General features: G+C 37.4%; 2 protein-coding genes across 3 annotated transcripts; one reads left to right on the top strand and one right to left on the bottom strand.

The window, feature by feature from the left end:
* Window positions 1-6,074: 6,074 nt before the first annotated feature.
* LOC122047125 lies at window positions 6,075-8,792 on the top strand. Of its 2 annotated transcripts, XR_006130482.1 has the most exons (4): window positions 6,075-6,603; window positions 6,805-7,152; window positions 7,281-8,298; window positions 8,362-8,792. XR_006130482.1 is itself a non-coding variant. In XM_042608194.1 (3 exons), the coding sequence occupies exons 1-3, from the start codon at window positions 6,181-6,183 to the stop codon at window positions 7,767-7,769; spliced, it is 1,260 nt and encodes a 419-aa protein (XP_042464128.1). In that variant the 5' UTR covers window positions 6,075-6,180; the 3' UTR covers window positions 7,770-8,792. The 2 variants fall into 2 exon arrangements, 1 of the variants encoding a protein (XP_042464128.1); XM_042608194.1 differs by having other exon boundaries at window positions 7,281-8,792.
* Window positions 8,793-12,623: 3,831 nt separating this feature from the next.
* LOC122047124 (probable protein phosphatase 2C 78) lies at window positions 12,624-16,528 on the bottom strand. The gene is made up of 4 exons (XM_042608193.1): window positions 16,111-16,528; window positions 15,631-15,998; window positions 13,229-13,465; window positions 12,624-13,138 (listed from the first exon to the last, which is right to left on the bottom strand). The coding sequence occupies exons 1-4, from the start codon at window positions 16,367-16,369 to the stop codon at window positions 12,866-12,868; spliced, it is 1,137 nt and encodes a 378-aa protein (XP_042464127.1). The 5' UTR covers window positions 16,370-16,528; the 3' UTR covers window positions 12,624-12,865.
* Between the last annotated feature and the right edge of the window lie 1,377 nt (window positions 16,529-17,905).

The raw sequence follows: 17,905 nt of genomic DNA, 5'->3' as shown, positions 1-17,905 counted from the left end.
TAATAGGAAAAAGACTTGTCCCAAGATTAGGTTTTGGCTTAGTAGTGCGGAATAAAATAATAAAATAAGGGAGTTTTACTAATCTTAAGATAAATTAATAAAATAATAAAAAAATATTCTGACAAATTTTGTTAAATGTGATATTTCACCAACTCGAACTAATGATGAAAAAATGAAAGTGAATTTTTTTAAAAAATGACGAGGAAATAAAATAAAAGGCGTAATATTAATTTTTAAACACAAACGATACACAATTTTCTTTTTCAAAAATGAACCCCCTGCTCGATTGGTGGTTTCACCAATTCAGAGCGGCCTTACTCTGATTCCAATTGTAGGATCGATGCGTTCTAGAGGGAGGTGAATAGCACTCATGGTTTTCAACTTCGTTTAAAAACAATCTCAGAGTAAACATAGCGGAACATAAGTAGAGTAAAAAGAATCACTAACACAGTTTGTTTTTATTTGGTTCGAAGTCTGTGACGACTCCTATTCCAAGGCTCATACTCGTTGAGTGTTTACTTTGGGTCATTCACTATCAGTTCGTAAATCACAATTACAAAGATGGTTACAATAACATATAGTTTGAATGTTGTAAAAATTATACCGATGACTTTGGAATTTGGAGAGTCGTGCTTTCGGTCGTCGGAGTCGCGTCGCGGAGTCGCAGGGTTGTCCTTGAAGCAGCGCGCAAGGGAAGAATCGTAAGAATGAGTTATGTCTGATGCACTACTTGAAGAAGACATATATAAGCTATTGAAGGCGCCTTCAACCTCCTTGAAGGCGCCTCCAACTCGGAAGTTTATCCTCGCAGCGTCAGAGATGATAACTTCCACCATTTGCAAAAGTTATCCCTTTGAAGGCACCTTCCATCCGGTATCCAAGGCACCTCCGCGCCTCTTCCGCGCGAGCCTTTGGCCAAAGCAGCCGAGGCGCCTTCAACAACCCTGGAGACGCCTCGGGCACTGTTCATCCGAGCATTTTCTTATGTATCTCCCTTCCTACAAGGCATATTAGTCCACAAATAAAATATACCCTGTAAAACAAAGTTAGTACAATAAAATATGATAATAAATTATTTGACAATCTCCAGACTATCCGGTTCTAACTTTCAGATTTTTCAGAAACCCTAGGTCGAACCGACGTCTACTGTTCCCTCAATGGGAAACGCATCCTTACCTACTTCTCTGAAGAGAAATTACCTTTTCGTCAGATTGGTCCTCCAAACCGTTTGGACTTTCACTCAATGTCTGAGACTTTAGGTCTTCATGTTGAACGTCCACTCCAGGACCCGTCCAGACTTCCACCTAGTCCGCGACCACTAGGATTTTCACCTAAAGTCTTCGACTCTAGGATTTCACCCAAAGTACTCAACTCGCCAAGAGTTCATTGTCTAACCACAGCTAGGACTTTCCATAACCTAGGGTTACCACCCCCTGAGACCTAGGATTACCTCTCCCTAGGATTTCCCACCTGCATAGAATCCACTAGGACTTTTTACCTAAGAACAGTTAGGACTTTCCTATAATCTCAATCACACTTGTTAGACAACAAGTAACCTTAACTTTGAACCCTTTGTCATAATCAAAACACAAGTTCGATCGTCTGGTGCTCCCTACATCAACAAGGACGCATTCCTTTAAAGGGAACAGTAGACGTCGGTCCGACTTAGAGTTTTAAGAAATCCAAAAGTCAGGACCGGACAGTCTCGAAACTATAAAACTATTTTATGTTTGCTTTCATATTATATTTGTGTACTAACTCTGTGTTACAGAGATATACACAGATCTTCGAATTCTGCACGCGTGGCCACAGACAAAGCCTAATTCTGAGTCTTGAATCAAAAGTTAAGGCCTTCGAAAGATTGTTATGCTGAACTAGTGGATTGGAAGGGCCTGGGAGGTTTGGAGGTGTTAGTGCAGTTATCACCAATAGTCAAACCTAAGTTTTGATGAATGACAAATAGATTAAAGTTAGGTGTGGTGTGATCTAACCTTTTTACCAAGTGTGTATGACTTGACGGGTCTGGAAGACCTGACACTAGGCAGAAATCTAACTAGGTCTATTGGATCTGATAGTTGGTAGGAAATCCAGATAGATTAAGGAGTGACCCAATATCTGGCAGGAAGTCTGACTGAGTTCGCGTGGCCTGATAGCTGGCCGAAGTCCAGTTGGGTCTGCGGACCTAACAACTGGTGGCAAAATCTGGTGGGTTAAAAGATAGTCAAGCGATTATGCATAGTAAGTAAGGTAAATCACCGGAGGAGAGTGATCTAGTGAGGACGAGTCTTAGTGGGACTATAGGTGCTGGTCCAACTTCGATTCATTTTAAAAATCTAGGTTGAAACCAAGACTAAACCTGATTTTGGTAAAACAAGATCTAACTCATAAATATATATAACTATTCATGCATATATTTTTCTAACTCTGTATTATAGAGACAAACGTAGATCTTCAAATTCTGTACGTATGGCAACTGACAGAGCCTAATTTTGAGTTTGGAGTCAAAAGATATGGCCTCCAGATGGTTGTTATGTCAAACCAGCATATTGGAGGCGCCTCAGATAGATTAGAGGCGCTTCGGATTGGTTGGAGGCGCGGAGACCTATATAAGAGGGATTCGGTCAGCTTTCAAGACACAATGCATATAAGAGGGATTCGGTCAGCTTTCAAGACACAATGCATATACGAGCTTCCTCGATCATTCTGTTGTGTCATCCTCCTAATGTTGCTTTGCTATGATACTACGACACTGACTCCAAGCTTCGACTTCCATTTACTACGAGTTGGTATATCTTAATTTAAATTGTCATTATCATTTATTTATTATTGAATAGAGGAAGTGTAGGATTGTTACACTTCCTCCGATTATTTATATTCGGATTACTCTTTTGGCGGTTCCAAAAGAGAATTTAATCGATTGCTCATCATACGGTCCGAGGAATCATGGGTCTTGGCGTAGGAGTCGTCGAAGGCTCCGAACCAAGTAACCATCTTGTTCTTTCTGTTCTTAATTGTTTCTATTTTTTTGTTGCGCACTTTTCACTCTCAAGTTTCTAAAAATAAAAATATTTTTAAAATACACATGATTCATCCTCCCTCTCACGTGCCTCGATCCTATAGGAGGCACCTCGAGAGGCTTGGAAGCGCCCCGGGATGCTTGGAAGTGCCATAGAACATCCAAAGCATCCTGGATTAGAAACATTATCAAGTTGATAAGGCAATATTGCATTAGATCAGATAAGCTTCATTTGAGGCGTCCTGGGTTGATCTGAGGCATCTTGGATGCCTTATATAAGCTGTATTTGTTGGGATACTTTGGAGCTAGAGGAGGGTGAATAGTTTCTCGCACTTTGTCGATGATGATGTGCAGTGGATAAACTCGACGCAAAGCTTCCCAATGCTAACAAGATGGATTTACTTTGTATCAACCTTAAGAAGAGGTGACTAATTCAAGGATCCGACCCTCATGCACAATCTCCACTATGAAACACTCATTCTCAGAAATAATCCAGAGGCAGAGAAGCCTCGTACAAGCTCTCAATACAAAAATACAAGAAGAAAAACAAAAAAGGCTAATACAATAATAAATCTTACAAGATTTACAACATGAAATCCTAGTTTGCTTCTTCTTCTTGTTTGGCAACGCCTCTTGACCTTGGAAGTGCAGCAACACTTGTCTTTAAAGAGCCTCAAGAACCGATGGTGATGTCTGCGTGAGCTTGGTGAAGAAGATCATAAAGCAATGCTAAGAATAGTGCACGCGAACGCCTTTTCTACTTGCACAACGGCTAGTTTTTCAAGCGTAATCGATTGCCCTAATTGATTAACCATGCGTAATCGACTAGCCTAATCGATTAGCCATACTTCTATTTGCTCGAGAAGGGCCTGTAAGCAATTAAGCCTCCCTACTTAATCACTTACCAATCATTTTATGTCTTTGTGAAAATCAGCTTAATTGATCACTCTAATCGCTTAAGAAAGCCATAATCGATTATGGCCCTTTTTGTTTCTCGCGACAAACACCTTAATCGTTTGCCATAATCAATTAAGAATATCATAATCGATTATGACCCTTTCTGTTTCAAACAGAAAGTTCCTTAAGCGATTAAGGAAATTGCTTAATCGCTTAACACACGGTGTAATCGATTACCCGAATTGATTACTGAACTCTAACTTCCAAAACTAAGTCTTAGGTTCCTCGCCCACCATCCGGCCAACCATGACCTGTTGGAACTTTAGAATGCCTAGCATCCGGTCAACCTTGACCTACTGGGACTTCTTCACCAAGTGTCCGGTCAATCCTTTAACTCATTTGGACTTTTCTCCTTGTACCAAGTATCTAGTAAATCCTTTGACCTACTTGGATTTCCAATCACCAAGTGTCCGGTCAATCTTGACCCACCTGGATCTCCACATGCATGTCTGGCTTCACTCACCAAGATTTCTCACTCCCTAGTTTCACTCACTAGGACTTTCACTTGGCTTCACTTACCAGGATTTTTCTTCTATCTAACTTCACTCACTAGGGCTTTTCACCTGACTTCACTCACCAGGTTTTTTTTCCTTTTGCCTAGCTTCACTCACTAGGGTTTTTTACTTCGCTTCACTCACCAGGATTTTTCTTCTACCTAATTCACTTACTAAGGCTTTTCACCTGGCTTCATTCACCAGGACTTTCCACACTAAATGTCCGGTTAACACTGACTCATTTGGATTTTCTTCTTCTGCCAACCTTCCAGTTGGACTTGCCCTTGCCTAACTTCCAGTTAAGACTTTTCCAATGAAGTATCCGATCAACCTTGTTCTACTTGACTCTTCTTCTTATTAAACTAGTTAAATCTTGATCAGAGAGGAATTGCACAAATAATCTTCCCGCACAGATAATTATAACTGCAATCTCCATGCATTGTCAAACATCAAGACTCAAGCTTGAGTCAACTCAAACTTAATCAAACTGATCAACTTTAACCTAAGAAAATTACACTAACAATATTCGACCAAAGCAAACAAACAACAATTTCATAAGCTTCTTTCAAGTGATGCACGCTTTAGAAACATCGTTATGATGCCGAAACGCTGCTTCAAAATTGACGCTCAACTTTGGATCTTGTTTTCATGTCAATATAATTTTATTATTGCATTCGTCTTTTTCGTATGTATTTTATAAGGACGGTAAACTTGTTACCATTCCTAATCTTTTATAAACTATAAATTGATAGTAAATTGCTTATCAAAAGCGATCAATAAGTACGTACCTTATACTAATGGTCACTAGATTGTGAACCAAATAAAAAAATATTAAGTTAATATTATTTTTCAAAAAATATGACAAATGAAATACGTTATTCACCACTCCGTCTCCCCCTCTTGTACTTCTTCGATCCTACGTTTGGATGGCAACTTGCAGTGAATATTGAGTTGATTATTTTAGAAAACTAAATAAAGATCCATATTTGTCTTTTTCATCATTATTTTGTAAATAACTAAAGTTATTTTTTTTTTGGCTCAGATAAAATTTTCAACTTCACTTGCTTTTTTATCTATTATTTTTTAGGTAATCATGATGTCAGCATGACCGACCCTATTCTATTATTATTATATTATATATAGTATTATATTATATTTATAAAATAGACAATATATCTTCAATTAATTAATTAATTTATACACATGTACGGACAGGATAGCACGAGAATGCCATCTAATGCGACAAATTTGAATGGCTTTTATAACGTAACGTACGCTACGTTGCACAGCATAGAGCTGGTCCCCATTCTTTATTTCCTAAATTAATTTTTATTTTTAAGAAGTTTTTTTTTTTACCAAATTACAAGGACTAAATTAATAATTTGAAGCTAAACAATTTAATTAACATTTTGTCACATGGTAAATTCCTGCAAAACAAAATAAAAATTAGAAGAAAAAAATACAGATTTTTGAATATTTGAAATTTTGTCACGTGACAAATTCCTCCATTGAGATATATATTTTTTGAATATATAAATAAAATAAATATTTAAATTTCAAAAAACCTTTTAAATTTTTGTCTTTATGTATTTGTTCCCAACGATGCGAGTTGTAGCCGCTCCTTCGCCGCCGCCGCTGCTTCTTCTTCTTCTTCCTCTGATTTTATTAATTCCCCCCGCAAAATTTTAACTAATTACAGTGGAGTCCTCGTAGATGGAAAAGAAGCAAGGATTCTTCACGGCGATGAGGGAGGAGTTGGCGAAGGCGTGGAGGTGCGTGTCGTCGGATCTCTCTCGGCGGCCACTTCCTCCAATGGCGGAGCACCTCCTCCTCCTCTCGCGGCGGTGGAAGCGTCTCGGGGCTGTGGAGGATCCGGCGCTTCTGAGGTTGGGCGGCCTGGCGCCGCTGATGGAGGGGCCGGATACCGGGGAGGAGGCAGAGTGGGACAGCGCGCGGAAGGAATGTGGGTGGGGGCAGTGGGCGTGGGTCCGACTGCCATGGCCACCTTCTGGATCCGGCTCCGGCCGCCGGTCGGATCTACTGCTCATGCTCGGAGTCATTGCGTCGCCTCTCGGCCCCGTCCATGTTTCCTACGCCGAGATGCCTCCTCACCTTGGCATCAAGGATACCCCAATTGTGAGGATCCTCTCCTCCGTTGAATGTTTGCTTTTGTGTTTGACGAAATCCCTGACATATTCCTATGAAATGCATGTGCATATCAACAAGGATGTCTCTGTTGTACTCATGTCGCCATAAATTCATACTTCCTAGTGATTGAGACAAAGATGACTCCGCTTTTCCTTGCCATGTGAATGACTCATTCTTTTGATGCCCTAGGAAACCTCTTCGGCACAGTACATATTGCAGCAGTACACAGCTGCATCAGGAGGTTTCAAGTTGTTGAGCTCGATCAAGAATTCTTATGTGATGGGGAAGGTGAGGATGGTAGCAACTGAGTTAGAGACAGCTACCCGAGTCATCAGGTATAGGAATTCTTCTAGAGATGCTGTATCTGGTGGCTTTGTGCTATGGCAGATGGTGCCTGAAATGTGGTACATGGAGCTCTCTGTCAGCGGCAGTAAGATTCATGCCGGTTGCAATGGCAAACTCGTTTGGCACCACTCGCCATGGGTCGGTGCCCATGCAGCCAAGGGCCCTGTTCGACCACTACGTCGAGCTCTTCAGGTATAGAACCAATTCATGGAGCATGATTCTGTTAGATCAGATGGTTATTAAATTTGTTTTTTTTTTTTTATTTGCACCCACGTTTTGTGGTAGCTTAATTCAGATGGTTCAGTTTTTGTATGCATTAGGGTCTTGATCCATTGACCACAGCAACCATGTTCACCAATGCGTTATGCATTGGGGAGAAGAATGTTAATGGGGAAGATTGCTTCATCCTCAAGCTATGTGCAGATCCACAAACTCTCAAGGTAAAGAGTGAAGGACATGTTGAAGTTATTAGACATGTCTTATTTGGTTACTTCAGTCAGAGATCTGGGCTTCTCATCCATATGGAGGATTCACGTCTCACTCGAATCCATGCAAATATTGGTGGCGATTCTGTGTATTGGGAAACTTCAATCAACTCCTCCATCAATGATTACCGGCCAGTTGAGGGGATTATGATTGCTCACTCTGGTCATTCAGTCATTACCCTTTTCCAGTTTGGGGAAGTAGCCTTGAGTCACACCAAAACCAGAATAGAGGAGGCTTGGACTGTTGATGAGGTGGCCTTTAATGTCCCTGGGCTTTCTGTGGATTGTTTCATACCTCCAGCTGATAATAAGTTTGGGTCTTAGTGAAGCTTGCGATCTGCCCCAAGGAGATGAGGGGGAAAAAACATAATGGTTGGTACTTGGTTGGACTAAGGTTGCTGCCCTAGAGAGGTCACTCAATGATGAAACATCATGTGGAGGGTGGAAGTTTAATTCTAGTGGCATTTGATCTATTTAGTTCTTCGTAACAGAGGATGACCATGATGCTCTCTAATATGGAAGAATAGAGTTTAGCACTCTTAAATTTGACAGCATACACCTCCAGTTCTAGAGAACATTGGCTTTTGAGCATTATGCTTTTTAGTTTTCTCATTGGCTGTTTTGCTTGTCTATTACCAAGGAAGTTGTCAAGGTGTATGTATATGAAAGTGTGGGCATGGATTTTACCTAATCTACTTCATCCATCTGATATTTATGCTTTGATATTCACATCGATCTCAGGCTTTAGTCATCATGAATGCTTTGATATTTATGCTCTTCTTTTGCTTATGGCATATGACACCAACTTTGTGGAGTGATGGAGCTCTGGGTCCTGGTTCATGCTGGAGTTAAGGTAATAAATTTGACAGCATATCTTGGTGAAATTAATTTATTTCTATTAATGCTGCTTTGGCAGAAGAAAGCAGTGGTAGATAGCTTGGGCCTCACTGACTCCACTCAGCAGCAACAAATGTGCAATTATCATTACCAGAATAAATTGATTTGGAAGCCCCATGTGATAGTTTCAGCCGTTGAGCAACAAGTGTCCCATCTATCAGAATTTTTAACTTGCTCATGATTGCATCGCCATCAAGCTATTCTCTTCGCTGAGCACTCTTATCTTCTCCCTCATGGGCCAGTGTGTGCTCCTGATGGGAAGTGTGCCATGTGGATCACATGATTCAAAGAGGCCAGTGTGTACTTGTGACTAATCAATACATTTTAATATCTTCCAAGGACAAGTAAGTAGATGCAAAACATTTAGGAACAGTAATTGTACTCTGCTGTAATTATTATGGTTATAAACTTGAATTTTAGGAGTTGAATTTAGGTTTAATGCTGGTTTAATTTATGGGATTGTGATCTCTATTGCTCTACATATGCATTTGAAAAGAGTTGGTAACTTGTAATTGTTGGATATAATTATTCGATGGATTTATTTGTAAATTATATATGTGAATACGATCTGAACTTTTTTTAAAATGATCTAACTTATGTCTAATGGATTTCGGGTAATTGGATGTCGATATCATATGCGTAGAACTTATAGTCTCGTATTTATTATCATCTATATATTGATAATAAATATTCAGTATATATATATGAACTTATAGTCTCGTATTATTATCTATGAACTGATAATAAATGTCCATTATATATAGGGCTGGTTCCCAAGGGTTTAGGGTATCATCTTGATAGAGCTTTTGGTTTCCCATTAATCTAAAGTTTCTTGACATTGTCATCTCCAAATCTCTTGAAAGACTTTTTGTTCGCTGCATCTTCTTTCTCAAGGATTATTTTTAAATGACATTAAAGACAAGAATATTATTTTGAATCATTTAGACATCTAAATCTTTGGTCCCTCACAGACCGGCCATCAGATAAATTCAAAAGCACGAACAACTCCAAAAGCATGAGCGACTCCTCGCCTAACTGTCAACCTTCTAAATTTTTTTTGCACCAAATTTAGGCCGTGAATACTTAGCAAAGTATTCGAGTGGGTTGCACTATGCCCGGGTGGCTATCATTTTTATTATTTACTCCTGTTGCAGAGATATTTCTTTTGGTAGGCAATTTAATGAATTTCCAACAGAATTAATGTTGTAGGCTCGAAGGTCCCCAACCTCTTGCTAGATTCCGTATCTTTGTTCTTTTTTATATTTTTTAAAACAACATTTTAAACAGTTGAAATATAATTGTATTTTGGAGCGTAACTTGTTTTTTTAACATTCCGGATCAATATTTAATAATTTAAGGAAACTGGTATTTTCACTCATCAAATTATCAATTACGTAATATTTAATTTTTGTCAATTTTTTTATTATTAAAATTTTGGAAGATCATATTTGTCATATATTGATAGTTTTTAATAAGAATTATTTAAATCATATCAAAATTAATTCCCTTTTTTTAAAAAAAATGTTTAAAATTAATGTTTATTTACCGGGCCATTTTTCCTTCTCTTTAATTCATTTAGTTTCCTTTTATCACGTGTAGTCTATTGACCTTGTCGAACAGTAAAAATTCATATATTCCCTCTCTACTGTGTTAACGATCTACACGGTTGGTATTTATACAAGTATTTAATCTTGATAAATATTAAAATTAATTTTTAATGAGAATAAAATATTTAATGTGTTTAATTTTTTTATATAAAAAGTTATTGTACTATAATAAAATACTCTCTACAATTTACTTGTATGGAGTCGATTGTCAATGGTCAAGTTGATGATATTAAATTTATTAGGCTGAATATCACTTTTTTACTGCTTCCATATATTTCCTCTTATTTATTTTTATTGTGTGTCCTATTAATGTTTGTTTAGGTCTCTTATTTTTTTTTATAAATAATATTTAGACGACTAAAAGGATCTTTGAAACATCCTAAAAATAAGTCATGTGAAAATTGTGTTAAAAAATTCAACATCACCCATTGACTTGAATTTTAGCATTTCAATTTTTTAATCGACAAAGTAAATTTTATAGATTTCGAAAGTAAAGATCCTCCGAGCTAAAAGAATGAAAAAGAGTTTTTTTAAGACTAGTTTGAGATTTTAAAAAATCACAATTTTTAAAGTAATAAAAAAGTTCATCATTATCACGGTTATTCATATTTACAACTATATATTTAATATCGACTTTAGGAATAACTCATTTTTCTCTCATCCAATTATGTTAATATTCCTTTTAATTATTATTTTTATTTTAAACTTTTAATGATTTCATATATCTACATTTGCACCTATTTATTTAAAAACATTTAACTGCTTTTTTTTCCTCTATAATTCGGAATTTCATTTTAATCAAATTACACCATATCAACTAATATCTAATGCAATTTCTATTTTTTTAAATTAAAGTCATCAATTTAGATGGAGTCAGTTAGATTAATCCACCTCATTAAATAATTTAAATAAATTAAATTAAAACTTTATCAATTCATTTAAAGATAGACTTAAATGGTCAATCACGTGTAAATTGTGGGTCCAAGTGATTCGACACGAGTTCAAATGGACCCACGAATTGGGAAGAAAAATAATTCTAAAACTTAAAATAAAAATAAAAAACTTAATGGATTGGATGGTCTAATTCGAGCTCGGATCCCCTAAATAATTTTTTACGATCCAGAGGATGATACCTAAGTATGTATTCATAGAATACATATCCAATGGCGTAGTCAGGATCATCACTTACCCTGGGCTAAATCTTAGTTCAATAACTCCATCACTAACCCTGGACTAAATCTTAGTTCAATTGCTCCATCATTGGTGTTCATATAGGACCTATTCCAATATTGACATAAAATAATATTGTCAAAAGTGGTTGTTATATAAAAATTGGCTGGGCTAAACTGGGTTGGAGCCCAATGCAACCCTGAAATAATATTGCAAGGAGTGATGGATATATGGAGGTTATCTGGGCTGCACTGGGCTGGAGCCCAGTGTAGCCCAGCCTTGGCTACGCCCTTGTACATATCCCATTTATAAAATAAGTGAGGATCATTCATCCCTATCAATGTATATCTAGGGGCTATCCTTGAACAGTAAAAAGTGGTCCAGAGTATCTGGACCCCTTTTAATTCATCATTCAAATTTAAAATTTTTAAAATTTTCTATTTTATTTATTTTTAAGTAAATTGCGAGCGATTGCATAATCTGAACCCAACTTAAATTAGAGATTTCCCAACCGATCTATTTTTTTTTTAATGTAAATTGTGAACGGGCTAGCATAATCTGAAACCCACTTAGATGGGAGATTTCCTAACTTATCTGATGTAGCGATAAAGAGGGTCTACTAAATATAGTTCAAGGAAAGAAATAGTAGTCGATGTGGAAGAGAAAGCTCATTGGAGTAGATCGCTCGTCCGGTTAGGGTCAGTACAGAAAGAATATCATAGATTCACAACTGACCAAGCGAGTGTCAAGCCGATCGCAGCTCATGTCCGATCAGGCAAGAAATAATCTGTCGAACCGAAGTACTACGAAGAAAAGCAGCTAAAATCGACCGGGCACGAAGTTCTGGCCGAATGGCTACCCCGTTCAGTCAAACAGTAAGACCCCTCCCATATCTCTTAATATCTCTCTGGGAGGTAATGCCACTGACAACAGGACATGATCAATAAGTAAACCATATGACGGAAATTTCTACTATCGTATCAGAGATTTACATTCTCTATTAAAATATGATGTCAGAGATATTTTTCTAACATATCCTTTCATAGGACGGTTGGGAAAACGTGCTCGGTCCTTGAGAAGCATGCACATCATCTATTTAAGCACTATATAAAAGGGTTCATACACCGATAGAGACATGTAACATCTATTATTTGTGCTTATGCTCTTATTGCTACTGTATTACTCCACCTTTTTTTTACTACTCCGATAACTGACTTAAACATCAAAGACCAATATCCAAAACTCATTCTCAGACCCGATATTGATATTTCTGATCAATACAAAATCTTCACACGGTCAATCGAAAAATCACATCCCAACAAATCTTGTTCACCGTTGTTTTCGGACAGGATCACTGTCCTTTAGAAGATCATGAATTTTTTACAGTGACTCCACTCCGTCACGTACCAACCCGCACATAACACAGCTCTAATAAAAACCAAATAGTTGCGACAGCCTTAGGCCAATTGCAAATAAATCAACTAAATCTTAACTGGAGATTCAATTGCTACGTTGAACTGACCTTTGTTACTAATTTATAAATCACAACAGAACCATCAAACAGCTATTTCCTTAAAATTTTTGCCGGTTTTTTTTTCTTCCGTTTTTCCAAAGGCACACTCTCATAATCACATGATATACAAGTATATGACTAACTCGCATTTGTGTCGCAGGATTGTCTCAGATACAATCAATTAGGTCCGCAATGGCCCGAAGAGGAAAAAACTCTTGCAATGCAGTAGTTGCTCAAACAATGGCCCGAAGAGGGTCTTCTGATTCATCTGAATTGAAGGAAAAGATGTCACGAGGTGCACTGGTGCAGTCGGAGGGCAAATTGCCATTGAACTTGGCATGGCCGCCTTGATGGTGCGGATGATCGAGGTACAGCACGATGACTGTGATGTCGTCGTGGAAGTGGCGTCTCACTCCTCTATCAATCTTCCTAATATCTTCGTACCTCATCTCTCTTTTTCTTGCCGCCTCATCTTGTGCAGCTCTAACCAAGCGCTTTGCGATACCCTTAAGGATCATATTTAAGATAGTGTAAGAAGTAACCAGTTGCTTGGTTGCTTAACCAAATGTTAGAATTTAGGATCATAGGAATCTTACTGCTCTTGGGTGTTTGAACACCAAGTCAACTGCAGCTTCATCACTCAACTGCTCCCAGAGTCCATCTGATGCAAAGATCAAAAACAAGTCTTGTGGTTTAAGCTTATGAGTCCGAATAGTTGGCTCAGCGGTGATGACCGCACGCTTCAAGGGAATGGGGGAAACAAAGTTCTGAAATAAAGGATCGACGCTGAAGTCGGGTTTTTTCAGGTATATATCCCCAATAGACCTGGAAACCTGCTTATTGAAAAAGCAAAGTTCGTGAAGGATACAAGATGAGATAAATGCATAACAGAAACAAATGACCAGCAGTTTTTGGATGCCAAACTATGATATCATGCAGCTGAATAACAAATAAATAAGATCAGAGAGGGATTTAAACAAGATAAATGTTCCTCAATGAAAGTTCAAATTTCATTCTGTATTACGATCAACAGCTTGGAATGTTGAAGTCAAAGTTAAAACCTCAGAATCCGTTTTATTTGTGGCCCTTGATTATGAACATATTAAATGAAAGAAACACAAATTTCCCAGCATGGTTAGCTTAAAAAGTTATGCAGAAACAGGATAAATATGAAGAAAAAGCAATCCAAATACAGCGCTCCTACTTTGCAACCCAAAGATGCGTAACTGACATAAAAGATCAAGCCCAAGATGCAACACCAAATGAAGGCTATCTGTACCTAAGTGAGATTACAAATGGATGTATTTGAAATAATTTATTAGTTTAAATATCTGACCCTATAGCTAATTAAAGGACAAGTATCAATTACAAAGCACGTCAATATCTCAGAAGGAAATTTAACAATGCTACTCAAGAATCTGGACTAGGAGGATAGCAACCCAACCAGTAGCATCCAACATTATTTGGAATGTTTCTTTTGCCTATTAACAACTATCCATCAGGATTATGATTCGATCTCTTGATAATTAGGAGAATATGCTTCCATGAATAAGAAATCAACAACTTGTTAAACGTACTCAAGGAGGAATATAAAGTATTATAGAAGCACATGTTTACTTTTGAAAAGGAAGATTGCATTATACACAATACCCCAAGTACAGAATATAGAACTTGTTAGAAGCATGCGGGTTATCCTGAGAGGGAAAAAAAGAGAGAGAAAAAGACACCGTCAAACTTTTAGGCATCTTGTTCCAGGGTCCCATGTTCGCTGACAAAACACAAGCATTGGTATTACAATATATCTTAGTGATTTGTTAGGAAAAGCAGTTAATAGCAACATGCATCTTCTTTAGCTAACATATTGACCAATACCATTACAGCTAACTTTTGGGAGATGGAAGCATTAGCCCCATAACCAAGAAACAAGTAGGCAAGTAAGCAAAATATATATATATATATATATATATATATATATATATATATATATATATATATATATATATATATATATATATATATGAATGGTACAACTAAGTTGGCTTGTTTTAAGGAGCATGCAAAATATTTGTATTGTTTCCACAAGAAAATATATATTCATTGTGGAGGCTAATTACCCAAACCATTCAAAAGAAAAAAGAAAAAAGAAAAAAATCTTCACATTTTTGTCATTTTTATTGAAAAGTTTGCAGAAATCACAAAATCGTAAGATCCACTTAGAACAAAAGGATGTCATGCCAATAGTCGATGCGCTGAGCAACAACATATTGTTGGACAACCAACTTTGCAAATTCATCAACATGAATCCAACAATTACATTGAAATACTAGAAGAATGAGTTAATACAAAGAAAGAAGGAAACTCAAAAGAAAGGAAAAAAATCACATTAATATAAAATATGGCGATCATTCAGCATAATGCTTGATAACACCATCATTTTTGAATGTTAACTATTCTTTAGAAAAAATTTTGAGCCAAAATACTAGTCGCAGAGAAGCAGAAACTGAACAGAACCAATGGAAATAAACAAAGAATTGACCCACTGGTATCTCTGAAGGAATATTGTTAGTTCATCATCAACCAAATTCTTAGTAAAAATTAGGCAGCATTTTGAATCATGGAATCCTAGCTCTAGCTTATTACTTGGCACTATATATATAAAAATCAAAGATGGATGAAAAAAAAGATGGAAGATAGAAACACATGAATCTACAAAATCAATATCAAGTATTGCAAAATGTGTTCTCCGACTAAGACGAATATTTCCAAACTTCATGACTGATTGCACTTCTTTGTTCAGAACTTCGAAGACAAATAGAAATGTTATTGGAAGTATGCTCAGTACCATGAAATCAACTTTGCTAGAAGTGGCGAAATAGAGTTTGATTTTTCTTGTTGAACAGAGAGATTTACAGATTTTAGGGTGAAAAAAAAAGAATCCTAAACATGTAGTCAAGCAAATAACTATGTAATAGAACAGTTAATAATGGGAAAGGCTAACCTGAATGATTCCCTTAACCCGCCACACGCCTCGAGTATAGACAACGATGTGGGAGTCATCCGGGTGCAGCTCGGCTAGCTCCTTCCTAACCTCTTCGACCGCGACGTTATGGTCTGTCGACAACCGCTCCGCCACCACGGACCTCCCGTCGACACCACGGCGTCCAAGCACCGCTCTCGAGTCCCCCAAATTGGCCACGTAGAGAGTGTCGTCGGTGATCGCTCCCACAAGGCAGCACGAGCCCACCGAGGCGATCTGCGGCCGCGACAACCACGATCGCTTCACTAGATGAAGGAACTCTTCCTCCGTCGCGCTGAATGCCTTCTTTATCACGTCCGCCGACAAGCCCCCCTGCTCGGAAGCGAACCCTGAAGCAAGATTCAAGAAGTGGGGGGAGGGGCAAAAAAAATCAAAAATCAAAACTGCGATCCAATTAAGAAGTCCAATTTGTGATAGCGGAGTGAAAGAAGGGGGAGGTACGATTGAGGTACGGGAAGAGGCGGGTGTTGACAAATCGGGAAGCCTCGGGCCCGCCGTGGCCATCGTAGACGCCGACGTAGGTTGCGGAGGGAGAAGTGAGAACCTGGCCCTGATCCTCGAGCGAGTGGTTGGCCTGGACGACGGCAAAGGAGAAGTCGCCGGAGGCGTGGGGCTTGAGGTCCATGTGCCAGAGCAGGCCGTCTCCGCCACCGAACCGGCCGAAACACCGCTCCAGCGGCCGGAAGCACTGACGCAGCATCACGGAGGCGCCGCCGCGAAGGAGGAGTAAGAGGAAGAAGTGGCGTCGGAGGCGGAAGTAGTCAAACGTCGAGAAGCTTCGTCGCCGCGGCGGCAGAGCTGTAGTACGGCCAGATAATAACGGGCTAAAAACGCATTAAAGGCGACGAGGAAGGGGGGGAGTATTTACTTTTATTTTTATTTATTTTTTAAGTTGGCACGTATCGAACTATTAAAAAAAAATCATGTCGAAATTGAAATTCCATTCTTAAATACGTAAAAAATTAAAAAGACTTCTGCAGCACCGGCCCGCCGGGACAAGTATTCACTTCCTTCAGTGTGAACGCATTTACCTTGTAAATAATATCTATAAATAATATCCATAAATGAAGTTATGAATTCTCTACATTTTAAACGTCTATATATATTTAAAATAAAATTTTAGGTAATAATTTAAATATGTTCATTGTATTTTAATTTTATTTATATTTTAATACACCTAAGTAACACCTTTATAATTTTATTTTTATATTTTTTAAACACTTAAAATAAATCATGATTTGCACAAAATATAATTGTATATGATCTAAGACTCATAGCAATGACTTTCATTATTTAACCATAATTTTACCTCACTAATTTAATATTTAATACTTTAATATATTTTCTCCTTTTCCATCTTATTAAACTTTTCAAAAGCATTTTTACTCAAAGAATCGATCCCTCATTATTTTTGAAATAAAATAAAATTAAAAAAAATACTTTTCAAGACATTTTCTGAACTGTCATTTGTGGAGGCATATATATGTCTTCCAACATTCAATCTATGTTTCACCGAGGTATCTAAAATATTGGTGTAATGCTGGATCCCCATGTTAAGAATCACCATACTTCCTCCATTTATTTGATGGACGGAATAGATCAGACAATCCATCTTGAAATTAATCGGCTCAAAAGCCGATTATATAAATAAAAAAAAACTGAACTATCTTAAAGTTAGACAAAATTGTACCACAAGACAAAACTTGAACTAGTTATTTCAATCGTCCAATAAGAGATAACTTAGACAAAGTATACTCCTAAAAATCCAGTGCACACTATATGCTATCATCCAGCATTGTTGACATCCTCTTTTAAATCTTTATGATTAAACCTTTAAATCCTTAAAAATAGTAACACTTGAAAGAAGTGACTCCTTTTTATCCTAGACATACATACTATCACTCATTGAACTCAAAACATGATATTTTATAAAATGAGTTGAGGACCCATCATTTTGACAATTATATTAGTAAGCTTTAGACCTATCCGCATACGAGTCTTTGCTATGATATTCCTTGCAAGTTCCTTCTATCTAACCAAGCCAATGATAATAATACCATTTTGAACTAAATTTTAATTTTTTTTTGTCTTAGTTGAAGTAGTTTGCATTAAAAACATATAAGCTAGTTATATTTTATCTTAATGTTACTACTTTGAAAGGTCCATTCAATCAATTCATAAACAAAAGATAGTCAAAAATTTGAAATGACATATTCAAGTCTCACGTAGAGACCAT

The sequence above is a fragment of the Zingiber officinale genome, chromosome 2B (genome assembly GCF_018446385.1).
Source record: "Zingiber officinale cultivar Zhangliang chromosome 2B, Zo_v1.1, whole genome shotgun sequence".
Classification (NCBI taxonomy): domain Eukaryota; kingdom Viridiplantae; phylum Streptophyta; class Magnoliopsida; order Zingiberales; family Zingiberaceae; genus Zingiber; species Zingiber officinale.
This window is presented reverse-complemented; position numbering and strand designations above follow the sequence as displayed.

Bases quoted from the DNA above. Each gene is read 5' to 3' on its own strand.
- LOC122047125 (XM_042608194.1), top strand. From the start codon at position 6,181: ATGGAAAAGAAGCAAGGATTCTTCACGGCGATGAGGGAGGAGTTGGCG. The intron at 6,604-6,804 runs GTGAGGATCCTC...TTGATGCCCTAG, and splicing joins GCATCAAGGATACCCCAATT to GAAACCTCTTCGGCACAGTA. The intron at 7,153-7,280 runs GTATAGAACCAA...TGTATGCATTAG, and splicing joins CACTACGTCGAGCTCTTCAG to GGTCTTGATCCATTGACCAC.
- LOC122047124 (XM_042608193.1), bottom strand. From the start codon at position 16,369: ATGCTGCGTCAGTGCTTCCGGCCGCTGGAGCGGTGTTTCGGCCGGTTC. The intron at 15,999-16,110 runs GTACCTCCCCCT...ATCTTGCTTCAG, and splicing joins CCTCTTCCCGTACCTCAATC to GGTTCGCTTCCGAGCAGGGG. The intron at 13,139-13,228 runs GTAAGATTCCTA...ATGATCCTTAAG, and splicing joins TGTTCAAACACCCAAGAGCA to GGTATCGCAAAGCGCTTGGT.